This window comes from Anser cygnoides, chromosome 15 (genome assembly GCF_040182565.1).
Source record: "Anser cygnoides isolate HZ-2024a breed goose chromosome 15, Taihu_goose_T2T_genome, whole genome shotgun sequence".
Taxonomy (NCBI): domain Eukaryota; kingdom Metazoa; phylum Chordata; class Aves; order Anseriformes; family Anatidae; genus Anser; species Anser cygnoides.
The window spans coordinates 18,102,327-18,114,484 of record NC_089887.1 but is presented as its reverse complement, the minus strand read 5'-3'; the positions used below and the strand labels follow the sequence as shown (position 1 = coordinate 18,114,484).

Below are 12,158 nucleotides of genomic sequence, written 5' to 3'. Positions count from 1 at the left end.
CATTCAGTTATGCTATGATTCCAACTAATTAAGCTTAAGTGAAAAGGTCTACATCTGGTAAGTCTTATGACTGGTGATAAATTTGTTGAATTAATAGGATCTACTCTAGAGTCCTACTTCCAGAATTCTTTCAGTTTTGTTTTTGATAAAGGTATCTGATTTTGCATAACAAGAAAGTCAGATAAAAGAAAAAAAAGAAACTAAAAATAGCTACAAATATTCAAGGAGCTTTATTTTAAGGAAGAAAGTAGGCAAGAAATCAAATACTGCTTCTTCTAGTTTGTCTCAGTTGTTTTGTTTTGCTTTTGCTTTTTGATGCCGTCTTCAGTTTAAATAACTCACAGCAAAATAACTTATAACTCTGACTTACTGTGTTACATTCATAGAAGTCCAGAAAAGTTCAGACATTAAAGAAAAATTCAATTTTGTTCAGGCCTAGGGCAGTTCCAAACAGAACAGAACGTCATGAGCAATTGCTTTTTACCTGCTGGAACTTGTTCTTTCTTGATCTTTTTGAACTTTTTGGCTCTCTTCTTACTATCTGGTAGGGGCTCTGCACAGGAGTCTGTCTGGTTGTATTCTGGATCTTCTCCTTCTTCCATATCATCAGAACCAGTTTCTTCCTGAATAGGACTCATGCTTCTCTTTCCCACTGTACTGGTACCTGTAAAACTGAAATGTAGAAGAAATATTGTTATCAACAAGTTAAGAATAACTATTACATACGTACTAGTTACTATACATCTATTAAATGCTTATGAAGGTAGTAGAATAAACTAAGTGATGTACCATGAAATTACATTACCTGGAAAATCTGACTTGCAACTTAGACAAATGAAGGTATTCATTGAGCTATTGATGTCTCTGGCTTAGCTGTTATTCTGATGAGACTGCTCATCTCGACTGTAATTAAAGCTGTTCTCTATCCCTGCTTGGAGTTATTTTTTTTTCCTCTCTTCGTTATGAAAGCTCTTGCATATAACTGAATATCTATTGAGAATGCTCGTCACCTATTAAGCCCAAAAACATACATCTTCATATTGAAGGATTCTACATGCTAAGTTCATCCACTTTCCTGGAACTATAAGCAGTTTTACAAGTATTTCTACTATACAGAGAAAACAACCAAACTCTGTGTAATAAAAGTTAAAAACGGGTCTTAAAGTGAGATTCCCATCATCCAACAAGCTGGTGAAATAAAAATCACAAGAAGTTGAACACATTATGTAAGTAGCATTTAAATTGAAGTCTGATGAGCACATTACTAATGTTCACTTAGAGCTCTATTTCATTCAGCATACATTGAAATAACACGGCATAAATTTCATCCAACTATAATTCAATTGTTAATCTTCCTTGAATGCCAAATGAAAATATTAAAATAAAATAAAACAAAGAAGCTAATTTGGCAAAGAAGCTAATTAAAAAAAAGAGTTCCCATTGAACTTCTAGATATGTAAATACCAGCTATTTAAATGTACATTTTAATATTTTTTCAGAACAACAGATTTAAAAACAAAAAAAAGTAGTTTTAGGCTTATAAACCTTTAGGTTTTTGTTAAAATCTACACAAAATACTTCTTTTATTGAATATTTAAGTCAATGCTTATATTTCAACAAAAATGAATATCAAATTATAAAACAAAACTAAAATCCTTTTTATTTTTCCTTTTAATCTAAAATATCTGGAAACATGGTGTAGTAAAGTTTCAGCTAAAGGATTGTCAAATTTATCTGTACAGTTTTGTCTTTGAAATAGACTTTTTTTTAGACTCAGGATCCACCAGTCCTTTTTTCCCAACCTCTCCCTTCTGTTGACCTATTTTAACGTCAGCCTGCTGGCAAAAGTAACCAGGATGAATACTACAGAAGGAAGATGGCAGAAATCTAAAATCTAGATTTTATTTTCTACTTCTATTCTTAAATGCAACTCCAATCATCAAAGAATATAGTATTTTTGTTAAATTCCAGCAGCATGAGTAACAACATCAGCACTAAATGCAATTTGATGAATCAACAGGATGTGGTGGCCTTATATAGCACTTTGCTGCCCAAAAGAGCAGACTCCACCTGATTAAAATGCTCACTAACCCTGTAATGTCATTTCTGCTACTAAATAGCAGCAATCCAGCCAGTGCTATGGTAATTACTTTGAAAGAATCAGAAGGTGGAGAGGAGTAAAAGTGAGGGAAACCATTATGATGGTGTAGCATTAAGCATTTTCCATTTTGGAAAGGAATGTCCTACTTTTGAAAGGACCAATTCCGTCATAACTGAGCATCTTGAACAGGCCTAGATACAGACAGACTTTCAATTTCAAGCATTTCCCAATTCTTATCCTCTAGTAACAAACTACTATAAACAAGCATTTCTGTGAAAAATAAACTGTAAGAAAAGGCACTACAAACTCAGTAAAGGAATCATCAGCAGGAACACAAGAACATTTCAAAACTCAGATAAGCTATTTCAGCAAAATAAAGGCATTCAAGAAACCAGTGCTACAATTGGGAGCCTGACAACAGCAGGTGCAGCACTCCTGATTTTAGCTAGAAAACTTGTAAGGCAAAATGACCCATCACTTTCCTATTCTTTATACTCGTGTTAAGTCTTCTGCCATTAGCTTATTTTATTTTACTCGTTCCTACATGATGATTAGGAAAAGTAGTAACTGCAAGCAGACCAGGATATCTAGTTTTACATAGAACATACCCCATTTTTCATGCTATGGTTTAACACTATTTTGCAGAGGAAAGGATCCCAATTGCTCAGGAGTTGGCTGGGCTGATAGATAGGGCTTTAAACTAGAGTCGAAGGGGGAAGGGGATAGAACCAGGCATGCCAGTGACGAGCTAAGAGATGGTGTGCTAGAATTAGAGGGACTGTGTCCTAGTGAGGCCCTTTGGTGCCCTTCGGCAACACAAGGTGCTGCGTGTAGGGAGGTGCATTTGAAGTGCTTCTACACAAACGCACGCAGTATGAGGAATAAAATGGATGAGCTGGAAGTCTTGGCCCAGTCCCACAGCTACGACATCGTCGGCATAAGCGAAACCTGGTGGGATGAGTCCTGTGGCTGGTGTGTTGCAATAGATGGTTACAGGCTCTTCAGGAGGGACAGGCAGGGTAGGCGAGGTGGCGATGTATGTGAAGAATGGGCTGGACTGTGTGGAACTTCAAGTCGGCGATGGCAAAGTTGAGAGCCTCTGGGTAAGGATTAAGGGACAAACAAATAAAGGGGATGTCACTGTGGGAGTCTATTACAGACCACCCGGCCAGGACGACAACGCTGATGAATTATTCTTTGCAGAACTAAGAGATGCCTCGAGATCGACTCCCCTCGTCCTTATGGGGGATTTTAACTTGCCAGATGTCAACTGGGATCACCACACGGCTGACACGAGCAAGTCCAGGAGGTTCATAAAGCACCTCGATGATAACTTCTTGGTGCAGGTGCTAAGTGAGCCAACTAGGAAAGGCGCCCTCCTAGACCTGTTGCTGGAGAACAGAGAGGGTCTTGTGGGAGACGTGGCAATTGGCGGCCGTCTCGGTCATAGTGACCATGAACTGGTTGAGTTTAGAATTTATGGTGACAGAAGGAAAACAGCCACCAAAACTTCAGCCCTGGATGTGGGGAAAGCAGACTTCAGGCTGCTCAGGGAACTAGTCAGCAAGGTCCCCTGGGAAACTGCTTTTGAAGGCATTGATGTCCGTTGGTGCTGGTCCATCTTTAAGCACTGCCTCCTAAAAGCACAAGATCAGACGATTCCAAAATATCGGAAGTCAGGCAAGCGGGGCAGAAGGCCGGCCTGGCTGACCAGGGATCTTCTACTGGAGCTAAGGCAAAAAAAGAAAGTGTACGGCTGCTGGAAGGAGGGTCAGGTGACGAGGAAGGAACACAGGGATGCTGTTCGTGTTTGTAGGGAGAAAATTCGTGTGGCCAAAGCCCAACTAGAGTTGAAGCTGGCCATGTCTGTGGGAGACAATAAAAAAGGTTTTTTTTAGATATGTGAATAGAAAAAGGAGAACCAAAGAAAACATAGGTCCGCTACTAGATGGAGAGGGTCTCCTCACAGAGGATGACATAGGCAAAGCAGAGACTTTTAATGCCTTCTTCACCTCTGTCTTCAACACTGATGATGGGCTTCGGGACCCAGGGTACCCTGAGCTGGAGGACCATGATGGTGGGAATGACAAACTCCCAAATGACCCTGAACGTGTGCGGAATTTGCTGCTCCACCTGGATCCATACAAGTCCATGGGTCCGGATGGGATCCATCCCAGGGTGCTTAAAGAGCTGGCTGATGTCATCGCGGGACCTCTCTCAATTATTTTTCAACGATCTTGGGAATCTGGTGAGGTCCCATTGGATTGGAAGCTGGCAAATGTGCCAGTTTTCAAGAAGGGTAAGAAAGAAGACCCTAGCAATTACAGGCCTGTCAGTCTCACGTCAGTGCCTGGTAAAATTATGGAGAAGATGATCCTTGAGGTTATTGAAGAGCACCTGGGGGACAATGCAGTCATTGGTCCCAGCCAACATGGGTTCATGAGGTGTAGGTCCTGCCTAACAAATTTGATTTCCTTTTATGATAAGATCACCCATCTAGTTGACCAAGGGAAACCAGCTGATGTGATCTTTTTGGACTTCAGCAAGGCTTTTGACATGGTTTCCCATAGGATCCTACTGGACAAAATGTCCAGCATACAGCTAAACAAAAACGTCATACGATGGGTGAGCAATTGGCTGACAGGCAGGGCTCAAAGGGTTGTGGTAAATGGGGCCACATCTGGCTGGCGGATGGTCACTAGTGGGGTCCCTCAAGGCTCCATTTTAGGGCCAGTCCTCTTCAATGTTTTTATAAATGATTTGGATGTAGGACTGGAAGGTGTTTTGAGCAAATTTGCCGACGACACCAAACTTGGAGGAGTTGTGGACTCGGCTGAGGGTGGAAAGGCCTTGCAGAGAGATCTGGACAGATTGGAGAGCTGGGCGATCACCAACCACATGAAGTTTAACAAAAGCAAGTGCCGGGTCCTGCACCTGGGACGGGGCAACCCTGGCTATACGTACAGACTGGGCGATGAGATGCTGGAGAGCAGCCCCGCAGAGAGGGATCTGGGGGTTGTGGTTGACAGCAAGTTGAATATGAGCCAGCAGTGTGCCCTGGCAGCCAGGAGGGCCAACCGTATCCTGGGACGCATCAAGCATGGCATTGCTAGTCGGTCGAGGGAAGTGATTGTCCTGCTCTACTCTGCGCTGGTGCGGCCTCCCCTCAAGTACTGTGTGCAGTTCTGGGCACCACAGTACAAGAAGGACATTAAACTGTTGGAGAGTGTCCAGAGGAGGGCGTCGAAGATGGTGAAGGGCCTAGAGGGGAAGACATATGAGGAGCGGCTGAGGTCACTGGGCCTGTTCAGCCTGGAGAAGAGGAGGCTGAGGGGGGACCTCATCGCAGTCTACCCCTTCCTCGCGAGAGGGAGTGGAGAGGCAGGTGACCTATTCTCTGTTATCACCAGTGACAGGACCCATGGGAACGGTGTTAAGCTGAGGCAGGGGAAGTTTAGGCTGGACATCAAGAAGAGGTTCTTCACGGAGAGGGTGGTCGCACACGAACAGGCTCCCCAGTGAAGTAGTCACTTCACCAAGCCTGTCTGAATTTAAGAAGAGATTGGACTGTGCACTCAGTCACATGGTCTAAACTTTTGGGCAGACCTGTGTGGTGCCAGGAGTTGGAGTTGATGATCCTTATGGGTCCTTTCCAACTCGGGATTTTCTATGATTCTATGATAATTCCATGCGTTTAACAGTCAAGACAGTTGGCAGGCAGCTACTTGCTCAGCACAACACAGCTCGTGCTGTACACAGCCACACAAGAGGCCATGGTCCACCCATTTTGGAAAGCATGCTCTGAAAAGGGAATTTAGAGGAGTGGATCCTATTAACTACTTGAAGTTTTGCATTTCCTCTGCTTCCCCATCTGACATTAACAGTCAGGCACCTTTCCATTAAAACTAATTTTTATATGTAACAGTAGTAATACACTACATGCCGGGGGTATATATTAATTATAAATTGTTGTACCTTGCAGCTACTATAATACAGCATTTTCTGAAGAGAAGTTCCTCTGTAACATTGGAGTATAGCTTGTTACTAAAACAGGAATTAATAAACCCTCATTACATACTTATCAGTCTGACAATCTAAGACAGAAGGTTGCTTATAAGAAATAACTAACAACTTCATTACTGAATGAAAAACTAGCCAGAACATATTGCCATCATGGAGAGGAACAGCTACTCTGCAGCTGTGCTCCCTTCCCTGGCAGAAGCTGATGCAGTAAGCTTATTAAATAATAAATAAATAAAGGATGCAGTAACATGAAACTATTATAAGAGATCAGCTGCTGGATACATCATAGTATTGAGTGCTTGACTATGTATGATTCAGATTAATCTGGATGAATATGCACATATGCACACACAAATACATAAAAATAACCTGGACAAATACAAATTTATAACATTGTCTAAATATATTTACACATAAGCATATATAAATATGTATTTATTTGTAAGATATCTCTGTCTGGAAACAAAAAGAAAAACTATCTACAGTCAGCTTGAGTGAACTGAAAGACCACCAAGTGTGCAGTTACACGTTATGCCTAACCCGGTGTAATTGCCAGCTTACACTTACAGAGGAAATATTTACAAAAGACTAATTGACAAGAGAACACAATCTAGCTAGTAACAAAGAAATAAAACAAACAAACAAAAAAAAAAACATGTCAAAAGACCTGCATGAAAGGGAGTTTGGACCAGAATCAAGTCACTTTATTCTTGGAATAACAAGAGAACCAAAATTCATGTAATGGCAATTACAAAAGTTCTGTCTATAAACAAAATAAAGACTGCTATCTAAAGCTATCAAAGTGTTGATCATCAAAAAATAAGGGTAACAAGGCTGTTTCTTGAGTAATTTCTCAGTACTAGAGAAAATAGATGAAAATCTTTCAAGGAGGTAGTGTTTAGGCAGACAACTCATTGAGACATAACTTTAAGGAAAGAATTCACTAAAAAATTTATTCAGCAATTTTCCAAATTACACATTTGTGGTTGTCCCCAACTTCTTTGAAAAATAACAAGTCTACTTTCCACATTTACTGTTTTCCAACATATCTGTTGAAAGAAGAAGTTGTCTACAGTTCATACCATAAGCCACCACTATTAGTGTCCTGCCTAGAATCTGTGAGATACCCGAAATACCTGTAAAAACATTCAGTGAGGGGAGAGACTTCCTCCAGTAGAAATAAAACTATGACTTGGGATTTCTTTGCAATAGACTCAAGATGTTCAATACGTTCAGACTATTTGATACAGACTTAACTATAAGCTACAGACTTGAACCTTAGCCACCAGAACCAAGAACACATGAAAACCAGTGCCAGGACAATGTTGAGCTCTTCATCTCTTCACAGCATGTATTCCCAAGTCTTCCTAAGTACAATAGTTCAAATAAACTAACTTCATAACTTCATTTGATATGGATTTTATCACCAGGTTCTTCCATATGCTTTTTTTTTTTTTTAAGGAATCCAACAAGTCTAACACATTTAGAATTCCCACCATGATAAAAGGCATGAAAATCTGACACCTAGCCAAAACACACACCTGCATTTAATTTTGCAAAGTAGGCAAATCATAAGCTCATGTAAGTGAGAAGCACAGAACAAGTTTGGTACATTTGTTACATGAAAGATAACATTTACAGGAAGATATAATGAGAGTTAGAACTTATCATAGCATTCCCAAGAAAGATAAAGCAGGAAGAGCTCAATGTTGTTTTTATGCCCATCTCATTTGGTCTGTTTAAAGAGAGGGAGTGGAGGTGGGTGAGGGAGAAAAAAATGAACATCTACACTAATGTAACTTATGCACTCCACCAAAAGTTTTTTTTTTTTTTTTTAATATACAATTGATAGAATTTTGAAAAACTAAGAATACCAATGACTTGATAGCTGAATTATTTAATTTTATTAACACTGAAAGACCCTTTCTATTTACAGCCACACAGATCACTGAAAAAAAACTCATGTTCTCTTCGTATCTAAAACCTCTCTTCAATAGTGTGGGTAAAAACGGAACAAGAAATACACACAGCAACCTACTGTATTGGAATCAAAACAGACACCTCCTGACTTAGCTAACTATTTAAAAACAAAATTAAAACCCTTTTCAAATTTTACTCCAAAAACTCAAAGCCTCACAAGCATCATCATTTGCCTTCCTGTTTCTGAAGCACAACTTCATCAGGACTGCCTAAGATGGTAATTTATACCCTTCACTGTGGCAGTATCACCATGGAAAGTCATCAAAAAAAAAAAAACAAGACTACCTTTAGAGGAGAATCCAAAGACAAGTTTTCAAAGTTTCCAAACAACACAAGTGTCCTAGTTTTGGCTGGGCTACAGTCAATTTTATTCCTAGTAGCTGGTAAGGTGCCGTGTTTTGGATTTAAGATTAAAATAATGCTAACACACAGATGGCTTAGTTGTTGTAGAGCAGATTACAGAACTAGGACAGGTGACCTAAAGTGGCCAAAGGGATGCTCCACACCATCTGGCCACATGTGGAACAACAAAGTGGGGTGACTAGCTGGAGTGGGGCAGGGGACCACTGCTGGACATCAGTCAGTGGGTGGTGAGCAAACGCATTGTGCATCACTTGCTTTGTTTAGTATTTTATTACTATTTTCTCTTCCTTTTCTATCCTATTAAATTGTCTTTATCTCAACCCTTTTACATTTTTGTCCCTGATTCTCTCCCCCATCCCACTGCAGAGAGGGGAGGGTGAGTGAATGGCTGTGCAGTGCTCTGCTACTTGCTGGGTTAAACCGCAACACAAAAGCTATTCAGAGGTGCAAAACAAAGAGGGATGTAATTCTTTTCTTTTGGTTGTAAGAAATGGTACTGCTACAACAAGCTCAGAAGCTGTGAGTTGACCTGCCCCCAGTATCCTAATATTTTAAAAGTTTATCTAACTACTAAATCTCCTTTACCTATGATCTTATGACACTTGATGTACCACTATTGATTCATGTGCAAATAAAAAAAAAGAAAAATACCAGATAAGAACTACCTCAAAAGTGCTAGACTTAATAAAATGCAATAAAAATACAACAATTTGCAATACAGAAGTCTCACCTGTTAACACAGTAGTATCGACTCTGGGAAACGTAAGGTGTGCATTGAGTTTTTAACCGCTTTCTCTCCATCTCCTTCCAACTATCTTCTGTACATTTTCTCTTTGCCTGTTTTTCTTCATGTTTTTTCTCAACATATTCAGCATATGTCTGGATCCTATAACTTTCAGCATACCTGCTGGTGTTTACAGCTATGGGGAAGAAGAGTGATGTTATATACAAAATGCTTAAATTACAACACACCCTCTCCTGAGATAACTTAGTCTGAAAAACAGAAGGCTATTTGTTCAGTTCATAAAAATTACTTTTTCTAGTTCCACTGTTAGTGGTAAAATAAGTACATAAATAAATAAATGTTGTACTCTCCTAAATTCACACTGTACATTTGAATTACACATTTAAAACATTTCTGAGTCAGACTTCTTCCAAGAAGGGTTAATTCTACTGAAGACTTTTCTTTTAAATTAGAAACCATCAATTCTTCACTCATAACCCTCTTCCAGATTGCTTGTTGGCAAGAAAAGATTTCCTGGATTTTTTCCCTTTTAGTCTCATTATTTAACCCAGCAGGTTTATTTTGCAAGTCTGCCAGGAAAAGACGACATTTGCACAGGCTTTGCCAAAACTCTGATTGCTGTGAAACATAAGCTTATTTGAGCTGCATTTTTTGTTGCACAGGATACCCATGGAAGCAGCACTTAACTAGCATCCAGCTGTTCCATCCTTGTATCTTTCTAATGTTCTGTCTCCACTTAACCAAAAAAGACTGCCAGTTCAAGGTAGAAGGATTTCTGTCAACACAAAATTAGAATCACTTAAAAAAGAAAAAACTTTCACTGCCTTCACTCAGCAACAGTTTACCAACATTCCTCCAAGTCCCAGTATCTTCGCAACTCTCAGCCTTTAATCTGGAAGCCAAGCTCTGGCCTGAAGCCATCACTATAACAGATGAATCAGCAAATTAAACTGGCTGTCAGCTGGTGTCCTCTACCGTTTTCAGCCTAACTCACTGAAAGAAAGCATTGTAAACTAACCAGCACACCCATTTTAATCTAAAACAAACAAAAGAACACATTCTTTTTCATGCATGTCTGCTGTGCATTTTAAAATACCGTAATAGTAAAATGTAGATAAAATCCTGATTTTATTACTTCACTTCTAATCTTCCCATAGAAATTTCAGATGCGTAACCAACCTTCTGATCCCAGCTGAAGCACTGCCATCTTAAATACAGGGCATTCTGTACTACCCCTAGCCCATGCACAAGACATAGCATGCTCTGACATTGCAATTCAGACAGGTAAGGAAGATGGGTAGTGGATTTTTTTTTCTCTTTCAGAGAAAAATCTTCTATTCTGCATATTGGCTATACTAACATGAATTGAAGCAGCTATAATACAAGTCATGGCACACATATGTTGCTGCTACAAAGTTTTTCAAATGTACATAAAACTTGACAACACATTTTTATATTTAATTTTAATCCCAAGAATAGATAACTTTAATTATGATTAACGGTCTCATGAGACTGCTGCATTAACCAGATACATGTTAAACATACCTCCCGTCACCCCCCTTTTATTTATTTTGAACTGTGAAGTTATAGGATCTGTTTGAAGAATTAGGAGCATATTTATTGCCCATGAAGTTATAGTACAGGCATCATAAATGAATTAATAATGCTCACTGAAGTTACTGCGTGCCAGCTGATATTCCTACGGGTAAAATTTGTTTAGTTTAACTCAAGCATGTTTTTACTTGCTAAAAATCAAGCACACAGTTACCATGGATCATCTGATAAATACTGATTTGTTAAAACAGAATAACCATTTCACATTGTTTGTTTTGCTATAAACTTCGAAGCAGAGTTATGGCTCATCCATTTAATTCCCTGACAAACCCTGCCTATATATAAGGAAAAAATAATCCTTATGAATCAGCCTAAAGATAATTCTTAAAAATTATCTGTATGAAAGTTAGAAGAGCTGTCTGTCCAAAAATACTACCTTGAAGCAAGACCTGTATTTTATGCAACATGTTCCTGTTGCCACATACATACTTTTACATATGTGTATATGCATCTAAAAAGTTCTAAAAAGTTAAATGTTGAATGTAACTAGCATATTTTATGTCAAATTCAGTATATAGAAAGTGCAAATGCTTTATGCATTGAACAACCGAAATGAAGGCACATAAAAATTCTATGGAGCCACACAGACAAGTGAATCTTCCACGGTTTGGATCTGAAAAACAGCTCCCTTAAGAGCTTTAAATACGTTCTCTCTGATGCTCTTCTGGTGAATGATGTCCCTGCTGTCAAAGAAACCAAATACAGTTACCTCACCCTGCAGTGCCCATGGAAGAAATGCATTGCTAGAATACCTGGTGAATTCTAACGAACTGAATAGAACATAAGGTTTTTATTTACTTGTTTTTAAATCATAGAGAAGACAAAATTTTTTTGTGAGAAACCTGACATACTAACCAGCACCACATGGCTGCATTTCATTACATTGGGTGCAGCTGTAAAGTTAAGTTTCTGCCTTAAAGTCGAATAATAGTAATTGCACATTATTTCAGGAAAGATTTCTAAATGACGGCATCTTCCCTAGTTAACAGGCAAGCTATTAAATAGGCTGGCTGACACTGAGTGATCCAAGAGGAATGTGTACAAAGATGCTCTTTCACCAAGTCATTACTGTCATACAGAGCAAAATCCTTACTGATGGCCACCAGCAATATTAAGCCTCTTAAAAATTGTCAAATATGTAAGTGAACTGCATAAGTAAAATAATCACAATTCATAAATTACAGAGAACTACACAGATTAAGGCTGTGATACTAAACACTCAAATTTATGAAATGATAAAAGTAAAATATCACCTATGAAGTATTAAAGTGACCTCTGCATAGATGCTGCTTTGAGACTACTCCCTCAATCAGATTGAGGGGGTCCAAATTG

At 39.1% G+C, this 12,158-nt stretch overlaps 1 protein-coding gene across 3 annotated transcripts in view; it reads right to left on the bottom strand.

The window, feature by feature from the left end:
• PARN (poly(A)-specific ribonuclease) overlaps window positions 1-12,158 on the bottom strand; it is a 154,401-nt gene that overhangs the window by 92,676 nt on the left and 49,567 nt on the right. For 2 of the 3 annotated variants that reach the window (XM_066977972.1, XM_066977974.1), the window contains exons 22-23: window positions 9,198-9,387; window positions 485-672 (exon numbers count right to left, since the gene is read on the bottom strand). In XM_066977972.1, the coding sequence (XP_066834073.1) occupies window positions 485-672; window positions 9,198-9,387 (378 nt within the window). Of the gene's footprint in view, window positions 1-484; window positions 673-9,197; window positions 9,388-9,430; window positions 9,988-12,158 lie in introns of those variants that run through there. The other variant, XM_066977973.1, reaches the window with a different exon arrangement.